The 23,096-nt window shown below is 39.0% G+C and overlaps 1 protein-coding gene and 1 pseudogene across 1 annotated transcript; both read left to right on the plus strand.

The window, feature by feature from the left end:
- Positions 1–357: 357 nt before the first annotated feature.
- LOC120287644 lies at positions 358–3,178 on the plus strand (annotated as a pseudogene).
- A 7,698-nt stretch (positions 3,179–10,876) lies between these two features.
- Positions 10,877–13,495, plus strand: LOC120287643 (endo-1,3;1,4-beta-D-glucanase-like). Its single transcript, XM_039300715.1, has 7 exons — positions 10,877–11,120; positions 11,287–11,308; positions 11,853–11,982; positions 12,294–12,384; positions 12,539–12,628; positions 12,935–13,035; positions 13,186–13,495. Exons 1-7 carry the CDS (start codon positions 10,973–10,975, stop codon positions 13,324–13,326), a joined length of 723 nt encoding a protein of 240 aa, XP_039156649.1. The 5' UTR covers positions 10,877–10,972; the 3' UTR covers positions 13,327–13,495.
- The last annotated feature ends 9,601 nt before the right edge of the window (positions 13,496–23,096 follow it).

The following is a 23,096-nucleotide window of genomic DNA, read 5'->3' on the forward strand; positions in this document are numbered from 1 at the left end:
CAACGCATGTATGTTGTGGACCTACTTGGTCTCATTCCCAAGCCATGTTTATCGTCCAAGTTTGTCCTAACTATCGACCTGGACTAGCTAAGTGCGCATCGGTTCACCTCAATCCGTCGTAAATGGAAATGCCCTCCCTGTTCATATAAGTGACAAGCTCGAGCGCTGCAAAATCTGATCTTTTGGAAATGGTCCGTCTTGTTTTCGCGTCTTGCTCATTGCAAGTTTCGATCTTGGGAAACGGTCTCTGGACTTTTGCAGATGACTTGCTGGGCTCCATCAAATGGACACTCTCGACAAATTGATTGGTGGATTGAGATGAGGCGGTCTTCACTCTTCACGGGAGAAATATCTTTAGAGAATACCATCAGAACCTGTAGTCAAAGCCCCCGCTTTCCTTAGAATTCAGTGTCCGAGTGAGTGACGCATGCCATGAGGCCGCCAACGTCCCATCTTTTCCTGCAGAACTTGGATCTTTTTCCAACGTTCCCTTCATAAATCGTCTCATTCTTTCACTCATTCCTCGCTCTTGGTGCGTCCAGCGTTCGGCAGATTTTTTGGTAAAAGAACAGGAAAATGTTGAGCTCTCAGTGCTTTGAGAACCCACCGAACCTGAGCTCGACTTGTGGAGCAGGGCGTGTTGAAGAGCTCGCAGGCCTCAAGACCTACGTCACCGGCCCTTCTGATTCCAAGCGTGCTCTTCTTTTCATCCCTGATGCTTTTGGTAATGGCCTATTTCTTTGATTCTGATTTTCTGTGTTGTTTCTCTGATGGGTCTTTCTTTTTTGGTTGATTGTGTTACTTCTTCTTGGTTCTTGGTCGTTCTTGTGCTTTTTCGATCGATCCATGAAATTGCCTCTTGATGGATCCTTTGCTCATCTGTTTGTGCAGGGTATGAGGCTCCTAAGCTGAGGTGTGGCGTGATTACTTGCATAGAATCTTTCTTATAGTGCCATTTTTTAAAGTTTGCAAGTGAATGACTCTGTATTCTCCCTGTATCTGAAAGCTCTGCCTTTCCGATCACCTTTCCCCTGTGATGCTGAAGAGCATTAGATAGCACATGAGGGGGAGGCCAATTCATTCTGGATGAGGGTGTTTGGTGTTTTTCTTTTCCAAGTTTACACATCATCTGTTGAAATGCATATACACGTGATTTTGCGGCATAGTTCAACTGACATTTGATGCACATTGCTTAACTCAACATAAATGACAGTTTTGTTTGTTCTAATAAATTCTGCTACTTATATGGCTCAGCTGTTTATGTGATGCGGTTTCATCTTGAGATAAAGATAGCCTTAGTTTCAACTCCGACATCACATAAGCTGGGATCGCCCTGTTAAGGGTCATGGCATTCTATGCGTTCACACGATTGAAAATGATAAGAGTTACCTTTTCAAATTGTCATACTTATTTGCGGACTGCTTTTGTTGTAAAGGAAACTTGCAGATAAGGTTGCATCAGCAGAATTCTTCGTGGTTGTACCTGATTTCTATTATGGAGATCCCGTTATTGATGTCAATGATCCTAATTTCAATATAGAAGTTTGGCTAAAAATCATAGCCCGGTGAGTTTTCCACTCCTTCAGGTCGTGAAAGTATTATAGCACATTTAGAAGTTTAGAGGAAACAAGGGATCTCCAAATAGCAAACTTGACTTCTACACTCATATCACATGTAGTAAGTTGCATAAATAGCTAGATCTGGTTGGAGAGTGCTGGTCATTTCAAAGATTTTCGACACCCATCTAGGTCTGTATTTTACCAAATTCAGACGTGAAACATGATGCGGTCTCAGTAGAATGAGAGCACCATGAATTTTCATGTCACCAGTTTTTTAGTTGTCTTTTCGTAAACTTTCACCTCATTTACTTCTTTAGGATAAAGGGTATGAAGATGCCAAGCCAGTGATTGCCGCTCTTAAAAGTAAAGGTGTGTCTGCCATTGGGGTTGCAGGATTTTGTTGGGGAGGTAAAATTTTCTGAATTCACTTTCACAGTTCTGAGGAGGTTATTGGGTTAAATAGGGAAAATTTGTTCTCCAAAACATCATAGAAAAATTAGTTCTGGTCACTTACGGAAAAGTTCTTTCAAAGTTTGTTAAAAAGAGCTTGCCTATCCTTTTCAGGAATGGTGCTAGTGAAATTAGCAGGCACCGAAGACATTCAAGCAGCAGTTATTCTGCACCCTGGTCGTATCACCGAAGATGAAATCAGAGGTAAAGCTATGCCAGTGAACATGGAATTTCTTCTTATTTTCATTTCAACCATAGCAACATAATTTCTTCATGAGGGTATTAGGCTGGGTACTTGGCATGGGAGGCTTTGTGGACTTATATGATGCTCTTATGTATAAGTTTATGAATTCTGAAAAGAGTCTGCAAATGCAGCCAAGAGTGATGAAGAAACCTGCCATGCGTCTGGTCAATTACAAGAAAATCGATCGCACAACATTTGTCTGTTTGAGAAGAGTTCCTTAAACTGGAAGCCGCAAAAATCTTATTTTTGTCTATTCTTTGTTCAGCCGTCAAGATTCCAACTGCTATATTGGGAGCCGAGAATGACCACATTTTCCTGCAGACGAACTGAAAAAGTTAGGGGAGATCATGTCGGCTAAAACTGAAGTAAGCGACTTAGGATATTTTGTGCATTTGTTGCAAGAAAAAATGTTGGAAAATCCTACTGTTTTATCACATTCCCGTCAGTGAGCTCGCAAAGCACTTCTTCTCTCTGGTTATTTCTATGCATCACCAATTCAAAGATCCCGGTTTTGCAGATCGAGAGTTATGTCAAAATATTCCCTGGTGTTAGACATGGATGGAGTGTGAGGTATAATGACGATGATGAGTCCGCCGTCAAGAGTGCCAAAGAGGCCCAAGAGGACATGTTGAATTGGTTCTTGAAGCATGTCAAGTGAAAACTAAGGCATTGAAGCAGAATATAGTGAGGAATTTCAGGACTAGTCATCTGTTTTGGATTGTCATCTATAATGTTCTGTTGTGACTTTAATAAATAAGACATCGGTTTCGTCGATCGAACTTTGCAGATTGAGAGTGAAGTATGTCATGTAGAGTTGTATCGTGCCATCTGGGTTGAATTCTCTGTTCAAATTGATTGGATGTGTTCTCTATCATCTAGATGAGGACCTCAAGGGGAATATCAGATAGCGTATTCGTTTATTCAAAGGAAAGTATTTCTGCGGAGAGTAAGTTCAGTTTTCTAAATCCAAAAATGGAGTCCATGGGCTTTCTTTTTCCCCTGCTTGGTTTTGATAAATTTTCTTATGCGGAATGATTCAGTCTATTCGATCGATAGAATCATGTTGAAATATCTGTCGACAAATAATCCTAATGCTCAAAACTACATCAAAGATTGAATTCAACATCACAAGACAATTTTATGCCTCATGTAATGCAGATAACTAGTTTGGAAAATCTCATGGTTACTATTGAGACATGATGTACTTATATGTCCAAATCAATCATAGGGTGGCAAGTGTTATGAACATTTTTTACTTTCTTTATTCATAGTAAATGATAGTGCTTTTCCATGGGCAATTGATTTAGGTGGACCAAAATGTCATGCTTCGAGAGCACCTAAAACTTTCTCCATGGATTGAGATTTCATTTTGTTTTTTGTCCACAGTCTATGCTAGAAACATGAATCCCACAACCTAATATGCTTTCGAGCCAATGGTTGAGGTGTTGGTCTTGTTTTGGATGTTGATAATGATCACCATTGACCATGTCATTTTAATAACAAGGTGTTTAGTTTTGCTATACTTGAGCACTTTGTGTGTTGGGATATAATATGCGGAAACGACAAGTGCTTTGCAATTTACGTCAATGTGAAATTACTTGAGAAATAACCGAGAAAAATAAAGACATTAGAAATTTATGTAATTCGGTCTGAGAATTGGTACCTACGTCCACGAAGAGCCAGGAACAAATAATCCACTATAATCGGAATATTCGAGTTTATATAATCGCTAAACGCTCAGTGTTTTTCACACCTAAATTTAATTCAAAACCCAAAATGTTTATAAATAAACTACTCAAGGTATAAACTCACGGCACAAAATTACTGCGCGCATAAGCTCAAAGTATAACACGCGTAACTCTCTCTTCAACTTGACGTGCGGCTCCTTGCGGCTTCTTCTACGTCGGGCTTCGGCTGCTTCTTAGGGTTACAGTCGTGCGCTTCTTTCGGGCGGGTGAAAGACTTGCAACAATTATTTCTCCTTTTATACGTTTGTGCCCATGTCAAACTTTGACTTGGCCCACCTCTTTGTCTTTTTACGATCAGAGTACTTCTGCCGCTCCTTTCTTTTAGAAAGAAGTTTTATACGTTTGTGCGTGTTGACTTTTGGGCCCCACCTGGGTAACAAAGAATTCGGCAAGCTTCCGTGGGTAAGGAAGAAATTCGTATCTTCCTTTTATTTCCTCTTTTTGTAATTCGTCATTGTGTCCAACGGAGTTTCTTCTACTTGGAAAATCTTTATCAACAAAATTTGATATAATAAATCGTCATCCAAATTCAAACTCGAGATATTATTTAACAATTTTCTACCTTGGCTCGATATTTGAAGCCAAATTATAGTGTTCATCATTCATGCTGCTCTTCCAATATCCCGACGGGCGCTCACTCTCCATAGATGCCAATAGAGCTTGAGTTTCGCCAAATAAATAGACTTAGTCATCATATTTGTTGGGTTATCTGCTGTAGCAATCTTTTTGACAATAACATTACCCTTAGCTAAGCTAAGACATCTTGGATGAAGTGGTATCTCATGTTAATATGCTTCGTTCGCTTGTGATAAACTGCATTATACGCCAAATATATCGCACCTTAGTTATCACAGTGTATATCCACACTTTTCCGTTCTAACCCAAAGTCCGAGAGTAAATTTTGTAACTATATTGTCTCTTTCGCTACAAAGATTAGTGCCATATACTGTCTCAGTAGAAGACAAGACAATGTGATCTTGTAAGGATGCTTTCCAATTAACTACACCACCTGTTAGCATAAACACATACCTTGTTAAAGATCTGCAATCATCCAAGTCATCAACGTGTTCCAAATCCACAAAACCAATGGTCTTACTGCCATTACTGTCCCTCTAGTATACTATACCCACGTCTGTTGTCCCTTCAAATATCTGAGGATTCACTTCGCAGCTTCCCAATGAGTTTTACTAGGACGCTTTATATAGCGACTAACCACGCTCACAGTTTGTGAAATATCAGGCTTAGTACACATCATATCATACATAATACTACTCACGACACTAGAATAAGGAATATGGGACAAATGCTCCTCTTTCTCCTCAGTTTGCGGTGATAAATTTATTTAAAAGTTTAAGGTGCTTCGCTAAAGGTGTACTTACAAATTTTGCTAATTGCATATTAAAATGTGCAACGATCTTCTCAATATATTTCTTTTGAGATAGACGTAAAACTCCTACAGTCCTGTCACGCAAAATCGTCATACCAAAATTTTCTTTATAGCACCTAAATCTTCCATCTCAAATTTAGCATTTAACTGCTTCTTCAACACATCAATATCAGACATATTCTTAGCTGTTATCAGCATATTATCAACATATAAGAGTAGATAAATAAAAAAATCATTCTCTAATCTCCTATAGTAAACGCAGTTATCCATCTGACTTTTCGTATAGTCTTGACCAACCATGAAAGCATCAAAACGTTTATACAGTTGTTTAGAAGACTGTTTCAGCCCATACAAATATTTCTTTAACAAGCAAACATGATATTCCTTACCCGGAATAGCAAATCCCTCTAGTTGCTTCATGTAAACTGCTCCTCCAACTCACAATGAAGAAACGTAGTTTTCACATCTAATTGCTCTAACTCGAGATCCTGCGAAGCAACTAAAGCAAGTAAAACATGAATAGAAGTATGTCTTACCACGTGAGAGAACACCTCATTGTAGTCAATGCCCTCACACTGTGTATACCCCTTCGCCATAAGTCTTGCCTTATACCTCGCTGCCCCGACACCGGGAATGCCCTCTCTTTGTTTAAAGACCCATATACTTCCGACAATCTTTTGGCTCTTGGGTACTTTGACTAGCTCCCATGTCTGATTTCGATGGAGTGATTCCATCTCTTCACTCATAGCCTCTAGCCACTATGACGACTTCGAACTAGCCATCGCCTCAGAGTAAGACGAAGGCTCATCTATCTCCACCTTATCACCAATAGTTAATGCATAAGCAATATCTATATAACCATAACGTACTGGTGATTTAATCTGCATTCTCTGTCTATCTGTGGCTATAGTGTGTTGTGGCTTTGTTGGTTGTTCACTATCATCGACTTCAGGAACTGCGATTTCATCTGCAGTCTCAACTTCTGTTACTTTCGAGGTCTCCGGAGTCTCCACCTAAAGCTCTACCTCACCAATGACACCATGATTTGTCTTCTCTGCTAGTTGTGTCTCAGAACTCCCCCGTTGAAATATTGTAGTCTCGTTGAATATCACATTTCTGCTGATTAGAAAATCGGGTGATCTGGGATTAGTGCACCACAGCCAATAGCCTTTTACCCTATGTATATAACCCAGAAATATGCACTTTTTCGCCCTCAGCTCAAACTTACCATCACTCGTATGAATATACACATGACATCCGAATATATGTAATCCGGAGTAATCAATAGGTTTTCTCAACCATACTTCCTCAAGAGTCTTCCACTCGATAGCAGATGATGGAAATCGATTAACCAGGTAACATGACATGTTCACTGCTTCGGCCCAAAATTCCTTGCCAAGTCCTGCATGCGCAAGCATGCATCGAGCTCGCTCAAACAAAGTTATGTTCTTCCGTTTTGCCACACCATTCTGTTGTGGTGTCCCAGGTACTGTGTGGTATCTTACAATACATTTCTTTTCGTAGAATTCGGTAAAATCTTGACCATAGAACTCCATGACATTATCGGTTCTTAGGCACTTAATTTGTTTATCTGAATGTTTCTCAATCAATGCATTAAATTTCTTGAATCGATCAAATACTTCATATTTGTGCTTTAGAAAGTAAACCCATACCTTCATCGAATAATCGTCAATAAATGTCAGCATATATCGGGCACCTCCTTTTGAAGGAACTAAAGACGGACCCTAGACGTCTAAATGAATATATTCAACCGGTCGTTTGGTCGAATGAATAGCTGTAGTAAACTTAACTCGGTGCTGCTTCCCAAAGATGCAATGCTCACATAAGTTCAGCTTCCTTGTTTTTTGACCATTCAACAACCCTCTTTCATTCAGCATTGTCATATCTGCGTCACTCATGTGTCCCAAACGCATATGCCATAATTGAGTCAAGTTAGAACTAACTCACTTGATGAAACTGCAGCGGTTCCAGTCACGGTCTGTCCCAGTAAAAGATAGAGAGTATTCATTTTCTTCCCCTTCATTACTGTTATAGCACCTCGAGAGATTTTCAGTACTCCATCTTCAGCAGTGTATCTACACCCGATGTCATCGAGTGTCTCCAAAGAAATAAAGTTCTTCTTGAGCTCCAGTACGTATCTCACATCTGTCAATGTGCGCATCACCCCATCATGCATCTGGACCCGAATTGTCCATATCTCCACCGCCTTACAAACTGCATTATTTCCCAAAAGAACTCTACTACTATCTGCAGCTTGGTAAGTAGTAAACAAGTTCTTATGAGGCGTCATATGATAAGGACACCCTGAATCTAGCATCCATTCATCTCCTAACAAAGTAGCAGTTACACATAAAACAACTTCTGCATCACTAGTGCTCCCCTCAACAACGTTTGCTCTGCCTATCAATTTTATTTCTTCACTGTGGAAAATCTCTCATGATGTGCCCCTCCTCGTGACATTCAAAGCACTTCACGCGTCCCTTGGACTTTCTATGGCGTGATTTCGATATGCTTTTATCTCTGCCGCTGCTAGGCTCTCGATGTTGTTCTTTACCCCGAATCGTCAGTGCTTGCGCTACTCCTTTCGCCAGACTGTCATCTCGCAACTTTCTCTGCCACTTCTTAGAGAATAAGGCGGACTTTACCTCTTATGAGGTAATAGTAGTACGCCCCTACAACAACAAATCAGTAAAGTGCTCCCATGACTCTAGTAAACCGACGTTCTTTATATCCATCATGTACAAGCGATTGTTCAAACCTTTCTTCACATAGAGTGCTTGAAGTTTTGTTCATAATACTGCGACATCATTCTCCTCAGCAACCTCTATTAAGAGGTCATCTAACAAATTTAACAGGCTCTTTATTTTTTCCATTAGCAACTCATCTTCACCATCCAGTGCCTTTGGCCAAACCTTGTGTTGTCAATAAAGCTCGCATCTTGATGCTTCATAACACAAAGTTGTTGTTTTTGTTAAATTTCTCAATTTCAGATTTTCTCTCAGACATAATTACAGTAACAGAATTTCCAAATAATAATCAAACAAGCAAAAGCTCAAAATCACAATCAAGAAATCCAACCCTAAGCTCTTATGCCAATTGTTGGGATATAATATGCGGAAACGACATGAACTTGCAATTTACGTCAACATGAAATCATCAGAGAAATAAATGAGAAAAATAAGGATACCAGAAATTTACATAGTTCAGCCCGAGTATTGGTACTCACGTCCACAGGGAGAGCCAAGCAAAAATAATATACTATAACGTAGTATCAAAGTTTACAATCGCTCAAAGCTCAATGTTTCCACACCTAGATTTAACCTTAAACCAAAAGTATTTATAAATAAATAACTCACTTGGGTATAAACTTATGGTACAAAATTACTACGCACACAAGCTCAAAGTATAACACGCGCGACTCTCTCTTTGACTTGACGTGCGGCTCCTTGCGGCTTCTTCTACATCAAGGTTTCGCTGCTTCGTAGGGTTACAGCCGTGCGCTTCTTTTAGGCGGGTGAAAGACATGCAACAATTATTTCTCCTTTTATACGTGTGTGCCCAGGTCAAACTTTGACCTAGGCCCACCTCTTTGTCTTTTTACGTTCAGAGGACTTCGACGTGCGGACCTCTCCAAGTCGCCACAACTTTGGTAAAAGAAGACTTAATCTTGTAACTTACGAAGGTACACTCTGTCGAAATCGGAGTAAAGGATCACTTGAGTGCTAATCCAGCAAAAATCCGGCCAAAATGCCGACGTGGCATTTTTCCGGCGAAGCGCGCCTAAAACGACGCCGTTTTGCACACCGACGTGGCCAAAACAGCGTCCTTTTGGGCCGACGTAAAAAAAAATTAAATTAAAAATTAAATTTAGTTAAAATATTTAAAAATAATACTTTTAAAATTAAATTTAGTTAAAATATTTAAAAATAATAATTTTAAAATTAAATTTAGTTAAAATATTTTAAAAATAATAATTTAAAATTTTAAAAAACTTTAAAAAACTTTAAAATTTTAAAAAACTTTAAAAAACTTTAAAATTTTTTAAAAAAAAAAAAAAAAAAAGGAATGGGGGAGGCGGCTAAGAGCCCTCATTCTGGATTTGGGCGAGGCCGCGAGCCCTCGCCGCCGGATCCGGGGGGCTCGCGGCCCTCGCCGGATCTGGCGAGGCTGCGACCCTCGCCCCAGATTGGGGCGAGGGCTCGTGAGCCCTCGCCACCTGGCCGGCTGGGTCGCCGGCCCTTGGCCGGGCTCGGCGACCCCGGTCGACCCTCCCCACCGTCGCCGGCCCTTCCGGCGGCGGCGGGTGGCGGCGATGGCGGAGAGCTCTTAGCCGCCTCCCCCGTTCCCTTTTTTTTTTAAATTTTTTTAAATTTTTTAAAAGTTTTTTAAATTATTATTTTTAAAATATTTTAACTAAATTTAATTTTGAAATTATTTTTTAAAAATATTTTAACTAAATTTAATTTTAAAATTTTTTAACTGGTAAGCCCAAAACGACGCCGTTTTGACCACGTCGCCGTGCAAAACGACGTCGACGTCATTTTGGCGTGCTTAATGGAAAAACGCCACGTTGGCGTTTTGGCGGAGTGCACTCAAGTGATCCGTTTTTCTTCGAATGTGGCACTTAAGTGTATCTTCGTAAGTTATGGCAGACTTAAGATCAATTTGGTCAAAGTTATGGCACTTGAAGCGTTCTTTTGCCGATGACTTCTGCCGCTCCTTTCTTTCAGAAAGCAGTTTTATACGTGTGTGCGTGTGTTGACTTTTGGGCCCCACCTGGGTAACAAATAATTCAGCAAGCTTCCGCGGTTAAGGAAGAAATTATCTTCCTTTTATTTCCTCTTTTTGTAATCCTTCATTGAGTCCAACGAAGTTTCTTCTATTTGGGAAATCTTTATCAACAAAATTCGATATAATAAATCGTCATCCGAATTCAAACTTGAAACAGTATTTAACATTGTGGGGTGCCTCAAATGAACTCAAAATCATGTAAACACCTTTGTTATAAGCCTATAATGCGGAGAGACCGTCCACACGACCCCGAATTTCAGATTTTTGTTATCTTACTACATGTATTTTGTGGACCTACTTGGTCTCATCCCATATGCTTGGGTTCTGTCATGTTCAATAGAATGTCACCATATCCAAGTTTGTCATAGCTGTCGACCTAGACTAGATAAGCACACATCAATTCGCTTCAGTCGGTCGTGAGTAAATTATGAGCTGGGATAAATGCAAGTGAATCTCAAGTGATGCACTGAAGAAAATATTTGGAAATGCCATCGAACCTCGCCTTTTGTCACTTCTCAGTAGTAATTGAGTGATCGGGAACGCCTTCCCACCGAGTCAGGTCAGTGTCGCCCCTACCATCTTCTACGTCTCGACGTGAGGAAGTTATTATTGCCCGAGTGACGCATGTAATGACGCCTTGAGGCCCTCCATCTTTTCCTTATAAAATACTCGTTCTTTTCCCCTGGTGCCTCTCACAACTTGTCCCGTTCTTGCACTGATTCCTCACTCCTAGTGCGTCCCACTTTCACCAGATTTCTGAGGAAGAAAGGAAAATGTCGAGCTCTCAGTGTTTTGAGAACCCACCAAACCTGAGCTCCACTTGCGGAGCAGGACACATTGAAGAGCTTGCAGGTCTCAAGACTTACGTCACCGGCCCTTCCGATTCCAAGCGTGCTGTTCTTCTCATCGCCGATGCTTTCGGTACTGGCCCATTTCTTTAATTTTGATTTTGTGGTGTTTCTCTCAGTTGGGTCTTTTCTTTTGGTCAATTATGTATATCTTCTTGGTTCTTTGTCGTTCTTGTGCTTTTCGATTGGTCCATGATATTGCTGCTTGATTGATGATCTTTGCTCATCTGTTTGTGCAGGGTATGAGGCTCCTAAGCTGAGGTATGGAATCTTTCTCAAGTTGTTCTATGTATATGTTGTTCTGTAGTGCCATCTTTTGAAGTTTCGTAGCGAATAAACTCTGTATTCTCTGGATAGCATACATTTGAAAGCTTTGCTTTTCCGTTCACCTTTCACCTGTGATGACGAAGAGCATTAGATGGCACTTGAAGGCGAAGCCAGTTCATTCTGGATGAGTGTGTTTGGCGTTCTTCTGTTCCAAGTTAAAACATCATTTGTTGAATTGTATATACACGTGGGACTTCATGGCATAGTTCAGCTGACATTTGATATACATCGCTTGATTCAATATGAATCACAGTTTTCTTTGTTCTAATGATTTCCGCTACTAATATGGCTCAGCTGGTTATGTAATTCGGTTTCATCTTGAGATAGAGTTATCCTTAGTTGCAACACCAAAATCACATAAGCTGGGTTTGCCTTCTTGACAGTCCCGGCATGATTCTATGTTTTAACAAGATTGAGAATGATGAGAGTTACCTTTTCAAATGGTCATACTTATTTGCGGAATGCTTTTGTTGTGTAGGAAACTTGCAGATAAAATTGCATCAGCAGGATTCTTGGTGGTTGTACCTGATTTCTTTTACGGAGATCCCATTATTGATTTCACTAGTCCTAATTTCAATTTAGAAGCTTGGTTTAAGAATCACGGCACGGTGAGTTTTTCACTCCTTCAGCTGTGAAAGTGTGACAGTACATTTAGAAGTTCAGAGGAAACAAGGGCTTTCTACTGTGCAAACTTGATTTGTAGACTCGAATCACACGCAGTAAGCTGCATTGGTATTTAGACCTGGTTGGAGATTGCTGGTCATTTCAAAGATTTTCGACATCCATCAAGATCTTTATTATACCAAATTCCAAATGCAAAACATGAAACAGAATAAGTAGAATAAAAGCCTCATGAATTTTGATGTTACCGACTTTTAGGCAGTCTTTTTATAAACGTTTACTTCATTTGCTTCTTTAGGATAAAGGGTATGAAGATGCCAAGCCAGTGATTGCTGCTCTTAAGAGCAAAGGTGTGTCTGCCATTGGGGCTGCAGGATTTTGTTGGGGAGGTAAAATTTTCCGAATTCACTTTCCCAGTTCTGAGGGGGTTGTGGGGTTAAGAAATGGAATATTTGTTCTACATTCACCGTAGAGAAACTAGTTTTGTTGACTTGCAGAAAAGTTCTTTCAAGTTGTTAAACAGAGCTTGCCTATTCTTTTCAGGAATGGTGCTGGTGAAATTAGCAGGTACTGAAGACATTCAAGCAGCAGTTATTCTGCACCCCGGTCCTATGACTGAAGATGAAATCAAAGGTAAAGCTATGCCAGTAAACATGGACTTGCTATTTTCTTTTCAGCCGCAGCGATATAATTTCTTAATGAGGGTATTAGACTTGGTACTTGGCACGGGAGCCTTTATCGCCTATTATGAAATGCTCATGAACGATTAAATTTATGAATTCTGATGGGAGTCTGCAATGCAGCCGAGAGTGACAAAGAAACTCGCTATAACATGTCCGGTCAATTACAAGAAATCGATGGCACAACTTTTGTCTGCTTGAGAAGTGTTCCTTAAACTGGAAGCCTTAAAGACCTTATTTTCTTCTGTTCTTTGTCCAGCTGTCAAGATTCCAACTGCTATATTGGGAGCTGAGATCGACCATTCTTCCCCGCCGGAACAACTGAAAAAGTTCGGGGAGATCATGTCGGCTAAAACTGAAGTAAGCTTCTTAGGATGCTTTGCGTTGGTTGCAAACCAATTGTCAGAAAATGCAATCGTTTTTCCACGTTCCCGTCATTTCGCTTGCAAAGCACCTTTCCCTTCCTGGTTATTTATACACATCGCTAATTCAAAGACCCCGGTTTTGCAGTTTGAGAGCTATGTGAAGATATTCCCTGGTGTTAGTCATGGATGGAGTGTGAGGTACGACGACGACAATGAATTTGTGGTCAAGAGCGCCGAAGAGGCCCAAGAGGATACTTTGAATTGGTTCTTGAAGCATGTCAAGTGAAGAGAACCGAAGGCATTGAAGCACAACATTCTGACGGAAGCATTAGATGACTGTATTGTGTGAGACGAACAGTTTGAGGACTAGTCATCTATTGTAATATCTGGCGAGGGAACAATGTACTGTGCTGTTGATACTTAGAGAAATAAAGACATTGGTTTCATCGCTTAAACTTGGAAGATTGAAAACGAAATTTATCGCCTAGAGTTGTATCGTGGCGATTTTCGTGGCGATTTGGGTGCATTTTCTATTCGAATTGATCAGAGGTGTTCACTGTCCATTAAATGAGGACCACACAATGGAATATGAAACAGCATATTCGTTTCCCAATCCCCTTTTTGAAGGATATGTTATTGCATGGTTACCACCAAGTCATCAGCTAAAGTGGCTAATATCTAAGGTAATCTCTAGACCACTTAATTTTGAATGCATCCATTATATTATAAGTTATAACTTGACAAATATGCGAGCAATTAAGATTTCATTAAAAGATACACGATCTCAAAATCGCATACCCCAAGAAAAAAAAAGAAAAAGAGATGAAAGTAAGGATATGGAGAAAAATAGTATCCAAAATATATGAGAAACCAACTATTCGAACTTATGACAAAAGCGAAGCGTTTGTTTTTGGTCAAGTCTATATGATAGTAGGTCAAGATTTTTCGAAACTAAATCAGATAGACATGGAAAAATTCGTCCTTCATGTATATGGTATATATTTTCGCAATGTGCATTTGTATACTGACCAAAAAATTTCAGCTTTTGGCCAGATGGTGTTTTTTTGTGAGAGGACGCATGTCTCTATCGGGCTAAATATATAATGGTTTCGTCTTTGTTCGTTTCTCGTCTGTTTCTCACCGGCCCTCTTTCTTGTTTGACATCAGCAGTGACGTTAATACAAACCACGAGACCTTTGATGACTAATCCGAACCATAAGATTACACGGGCAAGGTGTCTGCAAGAGTAACTTTTTCAGACGCTGTGATATCGTATCGCGGATAAGCCAATGGTTTTCAAAAGGCAAAGCATGATTCCACTTAGCGACCAGTGAATCACCGTATCATCTCTCGTCTCTTGGCTCTGTTCTTACCTCGGAAAGAATAAAGAAACGAAGAAAAAGACCATGAACAGTAAACAATGAAAGAAAAGAGAAGAAAAGATCAAAATATCTATAAATTTTTCAAAACGACGTCGTTTTGAGTGGAGTTGTGCATGTCAATATCACTAACCCTTGCCATGTAAGATGACAAGCATTGATTTGCACCTCTACATCAGAATTTCCTGACATAAATTAGTTGGATAGACAATATTACAAAATTGTTGAAAGGTTCATGACTACACTAGCCGAATTGGACAGTTTATTACAAAATTGGAACTTGTACAATTTGTTCACAGCTTTTGGGTAGTTTTTCCCATCTTAAGTAAGTCGTAATTCTAATACATGGATGCATAAGCTCTATGCTTTTCTTATTATGAAGGTTGAATTCCATTTGAAGGTTAGGTAATCGTTTTCTGGTTTAGGTATTTATTTTTTGTCCTATGGTGAATTAGGTGATGCTTTTTCGCCTCGTTGGGACAGAGAAAACTGCTTTGTCTCCAATCCGGCAACTTCCATATTGCTGAACCTGGACATGAATTTAGTATCTGTAGCACAATTGTTGAAATAACCTAATGAAAAAACCTAGATTGGTCGAAATTGGTTGATTTGGGTCATCTAGGAACCGGCTTGTTGAATTAAAGTCTATCAAACCCATTGGTTGATCCAGGCTGAAATTGGATTAGTCCACTTATCAATTGCGTTAACATGTCAGGGCTCAACAGCCGGCAATTATCTGGATTTGTAAGAAAGATCCATGCATAGCCGGTGATGGGCCTTTCTCTCTTGGAAATTGGACATTGCTGAAAAATGCTTTCAAAGATCTTTCTATTGGAGTTTTCGAAGTTCTCCATATCCACAAAAAATGTTTAACTTTTACTAGTTCAAATTTTCAAATGAGATAAAAAAAAAATCATTTTGAGATGTTTGCTTTGAAAAGTTTCTAAAATAAGTTTCTAAAGAAAAATACTCGAGTTTAGCGCACATCAGACGATCCCTTCCTCGAGACTGTGGAGTGGTTCCTCGGGTCCAAGATTCGGGGACAAGGGGGTAGGTTTCCCAAGTCCAAGCACTGGATTCTACGCACTCCCGAGGCTTAGGTACGAGGCATCGGAAGTAGGGGACCGAGGTCCCATCTTGCTCTGTTGCGTAGTGGCGAGTGTTGGGGTCCCTGGTTCAACGCACCAACGTCCCGAGTCCAGCTACTGAAGTTTCAGGACTAAGCATGGTGGTCTCGAATTTGACCCACAAGCACCCAAGTATTGGGTCCTAGCACTTGGTTCCTAAGTTCGACCCTAAGGTCCTATGTTTCGCAGCTGAAGTTCCCTATCTCCATAGATGAGGCGATCAGGTTCTCGAATTTAGATGATAAGGTCTTGGTTTAGCCCTAGGTCAAGGGCATGGGGATTGGGGTCCCAAGTTCAAGGGTCGATGACACGGGCGTGTATTTTAAATATTATAACTTTTTACTAAGTTCCTTGATATTTAACATATGCTAGGATAGAATTTCTTTGTAATTTAATTAGAATTTCATTAGTTCTTCAAATATGTTAAGTTTTCTTGTTATATAAAATATTGAGAGTTTTCCTCTGTTGCATTCATGTGTGTGCGCCATCGTGTGTAGTGCGAGTGTTCACTTGTGTTGGCAAATTGCCACTTGTGCAATCACTCTTTTATGTTACATTAAACGGGTCCGGCATTTGAGCACCGATGTCTCAAATTCAACCTTAAGATGCAAAGCCTGGCCTGTCACACCCCAAAAACTACAAAGAATGGGGATGACACAGAGGTCCTTCTTTACAAAGGACGCAGCCTCAAACACAACCAGCAAACTGATATTAACTTATATATATATCAGATAAACCTTCAAATTGGTTGCAACATCAGAGTTCCTATATGTTGGAGAAATCTTCCTGGAGTATTTTGAAGCTGATAAAACGTTTCCATCAGTCTAGTCTGAAGATTTGCAGACTCTACTATTTAAAGTCTCGAAGACCTCCGGATCCGGACTCAAGACTCAAAGTCTATTCTCATTGACAGTTTCTAATCCGTCAAAGAAGGGATATCCAAGACTGGATGTTTCGTTAATGATTTGACCTTATCGATTGGAGAAGATCTCTTGGCTGTATATGACATAACGGAATCCTTTATTGACTCAAAAATTGAGGATCTGATGATTGGCGGAGTATACTTGGAAGGTTCTACTTATGGAAACCGAGATCCTGATTGTATGGGCGAGCATGATTATGGGCTATCGACATGTTCCTTAAATAGCTCGAATGATCTTCCTAATTGATTCTGTCCAACGGGAAGGTTGGAAGAATTCCTTTGGTAAATGCCAACGGGTATGATGGCATAAAGGAGTATATAAGGAAGACGTTTAAGTTGTTCAAGTGTGTGTGTGATAAAAGAATTCCAAAGTCTGAAGCTCTTTGTTCTTAGTCAATTCATTTTCTGAGCGAAATCTTGTACGCAAAAGAGAGTCCATATTCTTGAGAAACCTTGAGGAAGTGTGGTAGAGTATCTACACTGTGGAATCAAGGGAAAGCCTTGCTGTAACAACTCTTTTGTTTATAGTGAAATCCAGCCGGTGGGCTGTTAGTGCGGAAGAGTGGACGTAGGCTTGGAATAAGCCGAACCACTATAATTTATGTGTTCATTTTCTCTTCCCTACTCTCTGCTTTACTTTGATCATAATTTGCTTTGTTAACGAAAGGAGAACTTCCTTTCTATTGTTTGCTTAGTATTGCTCTCTTATCTCGAGAAAATATTTTTTACACCTATTCACCCCCCTCTAGGTGCTTATACTAGATATCTCAATTGGTATCAGAGCCTGTGTACTCACTTTGTTTGAAGTGTTTTACTTTAGAGTTAAAGATCCATGGCTAGTATGTTAGCTCCAAGGCTAGTAGAAGGGCAAAACAATACCAGACCACCTTACTTTGATGGAAATGAATACAACATATGGAAAAACAAGATGAAGGCGTTCCTAAGATCAAAGGATCCTCTGGAATGGGACGTTATAGACAAAGGAATCATTCCTAAAGCTGCACCTCTCTTAGAGAGAGGAAAAGAAACTGTTGAGTCTAGTGAAATGACTTAGGAAGAGATAACCAAGAGACAAGCTCTTGATGCAAAAGCAATTTATTCTTTATATTGTGCTTTGTCACCTACTGAATATAACAGATTATCTTCTTGTGTTACAGTGAAAGAAGTTTGGGATAAATTACATATTACCTATGAAGGAACCGATCGAGTGAAAGAAACCAGAATCAACATTCTCCTCGATCAATACGAAGCATTCAAAATGAAATCAGGAGAATCTATAACTAACATGTTTAGTCGTTTTACAGAAATCGTGAATGGTCTTGAAAATCAAGGTTAACCAATTTCTGATCACATGAAAGTAAACAAGCTACTGCGTGGACTCTCCAAGGATTGAAATCACATAAAGACCTCAATAAAGGGAGACACAAAGAATTATGCCACTATCTATCGATGAGTTGGTTGAGACTCTTCGATCTTATGAAGTGGAACGAATCAATGAAGACGAAGATTCTAAAGGTAAGAAATCCATTGCATTAAAATCCAATGATGATTCTGATGTTACAGATTCTAAAGACGATATGGATGATGAGGAGCTTGCTCTCATGATAAGAAGATTCAGAAAGCTGAACAGAAAAGGAAGAAGATTCAATCCAAAGAAACAAAGTTTTCAAAAGCAACAAACTAAGTCCGTTGAGGATGATGAATCAAATAGAGATGTAGTCTGCTTTGAATGTAAGAAAAATGGACACATCAGACCCAATTGTCCTCTTCTGAGGAAGAAGAAAGGAAAAGCTGAAAAGTATCAAAATGCTCTTAAAGCAGAAACCTTGAGTGATACAGAATGTGAAGAAAGTGATGATGATTATGCCAATTGTCTGGTGGCACAATCGGATTCAGATTCAAACTCCGAGACAAACTCAGATTCAGACAGTGAAGTTGAGGTGAGTAACTCTAAAATCCCTATTAAAGTTTCTAAATACATTGATGAGTTGTGTTTTAGTCTTAAGACTTCTCTTAAAAGGATTTCCGAACTTAAAAAGGAAAATTCTGCATTGAAACAACAGGAAAATGTTTTGAAAGAAAATGTGAAATGTTTAGACATGAATGTTTCTACTCTTAAAGAAAGAGAAGACAACCTTTCGAAAGAAAATGTATTTTTAAAAAATGACATATCAAATATTTTCAAAAGATTTTCAATAGGATCTGAGAAACTTGAGAAAATTCTTTCAGCATAAAGACCTTATTTCAATAAATCTGGTTTGGGAATGACTGTGGAAACCATTCATTTAATTGATTTTCCTAAAGTGAAGGAAAGAATTAAGCAAAGACCCATAAGAGATGCTTACAAAAATCATTTTAAAAAGGTCTTTGTAAAACCAATAGGTCAGAATGCTCTCAGATGTTCAAAGTGCAATAGTTCAAATCATTTTGAGAAAGAATGTCCTATGGTTTGGAAACCTGTTAAGAAAGTATGGGCAAAAACCGCATATCATACTAACACCAATGGACCCAAGAAAATATATGTACCAAAGAAAGTTTGAGTCTCTTTTTTAAATGCAGGTCACTATCAAGAAGAAGGTAAAATGGTATCTGGATAGTGGATGCTCAAGACATATGACAGGAGATTCAAATTGTTTCATAAAGCTCATTCACGTAAATGGTGGAAAAGTCTCATTTGGAGGAAACAACAAAGGAAGAATTGTGGGATTCAGAACTGTAAATATTGGAAACCTCACAATCAGCAATGTTTCCTTAGTGGAAGGACTCAACTACAATCTGCTCGCATTCGGTCAGTTAGTGTGCGATACCGGTTTCAAAATCAACTTTTAAGAAGGAATATGTTCAGGAACCAGTAAAGATTCTACTAAGTCATTCATGGGTTGAAGACATGGAAATATCTACCTCTTGGACGTGAAACCAAATGAATCGCAATGTCTAATCTCAATTCAAGATGAAGTGAACTTATGGCACATAATACTTGGGCACATCAATATGAAGCAAATAGCCAAAATTTCAGCAAAGAAGCTAGTTCGTGATATACCCAATCTATCATACCAAAAGTCTGATCTATGTACACCATGTGTATTGGGAAAGCAGGTAAGAAATTCCTTTAAACCAATAAATCAAGTTTCCACTAATCGTGTACTGCAGCTTCTGCATATGGATCTCTTTGAATCAACCAGAACTCAGAGCATTAGAGGTAATAAATATTGCCTAGTAATTGTGGATGACTACTCACGATTTACTTGGGTATATTTCGACAAGTAAGTCTGAAACCTTTTTTACTTTGAAAAGTTTGCTAAAAAGATTCAAAATGAAAAATGGTATGTTATTTCAAGTATAAGAACATACCATGGAGGTGAATTTGAAAATCAGGATTTTACAAAATTTTGTGATAAATTTGGTTTTCAGCATGTGTTCTCCTCTCCATATACTTCAGAGCAAAACGGAGTTGTGGAAAGAAAGAATAGGTCGCTTCAAGAAATGGCTAGAACTCTTTTAATTGAAAGTAACATCTCTTCACGTTTTTGGGCTGAAGCAGTTTCTACAGTATGTTATATTATTAATGGAGTTTTTCTAAGACCTATTATGGAAAAAACCCCTTATGAGTTATTCAAAAGAAAGAAGCCTATTGTTTCATATTTTCATGTGTTTGATGTAAATGCTTTATATTGAAAAATACAAATGATCGAGTTGGCAAGTTTGAAGAAAAATCAGATGAAGGCATCTTCCTTGGATATTCTACCTCAAGCAAAGCCTACAGAGTCTACAACAAGAAGACTCAATCTGTGGAGGAATCAATGAATGTCAAATTCCAAGATTCTATGCAAAATGAATCTATTCAAACTCATCTTGAAGAATCTGAACTTGCTCCAGACTCTACAAAGTCTAAATCTCAAGAAGCAGTTCAAACTTCGAAAGACTAGCATCAAATGATTGTTGAATATTCAAATGAAGAAAGTGATCATCAACCTGACAAATCAACCGGTAACTGGAAGCATAAGTCCAGTCATCCCAAAGATCTCATTATAGGCGACATTAATGAAGGAATTCGCACAAGATCCAAAATGCGCGAAGAGTCTAGTGCTGTGGCTCTTATTTCTGAAATAGAACCCAAAAGCATAGAAGAAGCTTTATCTGATGAAAGCTGGATTGAAGCCATGCAAGAAGAACTCAGGCAATTCAGTATTAATGATGTATGTGAATTGACTCCTAAACCGAAAGGTAAATCTATTATTGGAGCTAAATGGGTTTTTAGGAACAAGATGGACGAGAAAGGAAAGGTCATAAGAAACAAAGTAAGACTCGTGGCCAAGGGATATACGCAAGAAGAAGGGATAGACTATGATGAGACTTACGCACCACTAGCGAGGTTAGAAGCAATTAGATTATTACTTACTTTTGCTTGTTATAAGAATTTCAGGTTATTCCAAATGTATGTCAAAAGTGCTTTCTTGAATGGATTTATCCATGAGGAAGTCTATGTGGAACAACCACCTGGGTTTGAAGACCCAAGGAAACCAGACTCAATATTAAGATTGAAAAAGGCTTTATATGGTTTAAAGTAAGCACCTCGAGCTTGGTACGACAGGCTGAGTAAATTTTTAATTCAAAACGGTTTTGTCAAAGGTAAAGTAGACACTACTCTATTTATCAAAAGAGAAAGCAAAAGTTTTCTGCTTGTTCAAATATATGTTGATGATATTATTTTTGGATCCTCTTATCAAAGTCTGTGCAAGAAATTCTCTAAGTCTATGCAGGATGAATTTGAAATGAGCACGATGGGTGAACTAACCTTCTTTCTTGGACTTCAAGTGAAACAATTGAATAAAGGAACATTTATTCATCAAGAAAAATATGCTAATGATCTTGTCAAAAAGTTTGGACTGGAAAATTGCAAAAAGACTGATATACCAATGTCAAGTTCTTTAAAGATAGACAAAGATGAAGGAGGAAAGAAGGTTGACCAGAAGCTATACAGGAGTATCATTGGTTCACTTCTTTATCTTACTATTTCTAGACCTGACATTTTGTTTAGTGTTTGCATTTGTGCTAGATTTCAAGTAGACCCTAAAGAATCTCATCTAAGTGCTGCAAAGCGTATTATCAAATACATTGCATCAACTTCAAGCCTTGGTCTTTGGTATCCTAAAAGGGAGACTTTACTTTTCTTGGATACTCGGACGCGAGATCTAGCCGGATGCAGAGTTGATAGAAAGAGCACCTTGGGTATCTGTCAACTACTTGGAAGTAGGACAATGTCTTGGTTTTCAAGGAAGCAAAATATAGTGGCTCTTTCTACAGCAGAAGCAGAGTATGTAGCTCTTGGAAGTTGTTGTTCACAAATTCTGTGGATAAAACAATAGCTAAGAGACTTTGGAATTGAAGATTCATGCACGGAGATTAATCTTGTGACAACACCAGCGCAATCAATCTCACCAATAATCCAATTCTTCACTCAAGAGCAAAGCATATAGAGATTCGACATCACTTCATTAGAGATCATGTTCAGAATGGAGAAGTTTCGATTCAGTTTGTTGACTCAAAGAACCAACTAGCGGATATATTTACAAAGCCGTTGGAGAAAAATCAATTTGAAATCATTCGTTCCAGACTCAACATCTTGAGGTTTGAAGAAGTAAAAATCTAGAGACTCTCAGACTCAGACAATCAAGATCGTTGATTGTAAGTTATTTTATTCTCTCTCGGATTAAATCTTGAAAAGGTACGATCATATGTCCATAATTTATTTTTGCTACTTTCAATTTCCGTGATTAGTGCAATCTTTCTTTTTCGAAAATGGAGTTAATTTTTAAATGGCAGTTATCTATTTTTTTTTGAAAAAGGCAGTTATTTTTTAAAAGGGCATCTTTTTACTTTTCATTACGACGTTTTGTATGCCTCTCTTCGACTGACCTATATACTTTGTTGGTTTCTCTTCGTTTAACTCCAAAAACTCTAAAAAGAATCGATCTTCCACTTCTGTCTTCTTCTTTGTTTAATCTTCGAAAAGTTGTCATCTTTCTTAGGAAAGTCAAGTTTGGAATCTTTCAAAGACGTGAAAGATGTCGTCTCAAAGGAAGTCTTCGAGGATCGCGAACGGGGGACCGCAGCAAATGCGTGAGGGGCCTACGCACTTTGATCTCACCAAGGAAGAAGAGTCTCCTAGTCGAGCGAGCCCACGACATTCTCAGCAGCGTCCATCTTCTCCATCTAGACCACAGGATGTTGCTCGTCGAGAAGAGGAATAAATAATTGAAGATGCAGAATCGTAAGAACTTTTAAGCCCTCTTTTACCTACAAGCTTTATCGTGCTTTGAAAAGGGGTGGAACTCCTTTGAATTACATTGACGAATTTCTGAAAGACAAAGGGTACAAAAATGAAACCTTTTTTTTACGCACAATGGAACGGTTGGGAATTGCCCTTGCTGGGTTGGCAGAAGAGGCAATGTCAAATATTCCAATCGATCCACGTGTTGGAGGGCTGAATAAGCCAGATGGGAATGATGATGACAAGTTGTACAGTTAGTTTCAACCGAGAATGGGTGTTGTGGCAAAAATTTGGAGCAAAAGGACAGACTTGTTTCGATCGGAGGAACACAAGCATCTATACTCTAAGTTGTTGAAG

Source organism: Eucalyptus grandis, chromosome 8 (assembly GCF_016545825.1).
Source record: "Eucalyptus grandis isolate ANBG69807.140 chromosome 8, ASM1654582v1, whole genome shotgun sequence".
In the NCBI taxonomy this organism is placed as follows: Eukaryota; Viridiplantae; Streptophyta; class Magnoliopsida; order Myrtales; family Myrtaceae; genus Eucalyptus; species Eucalyptus grandis.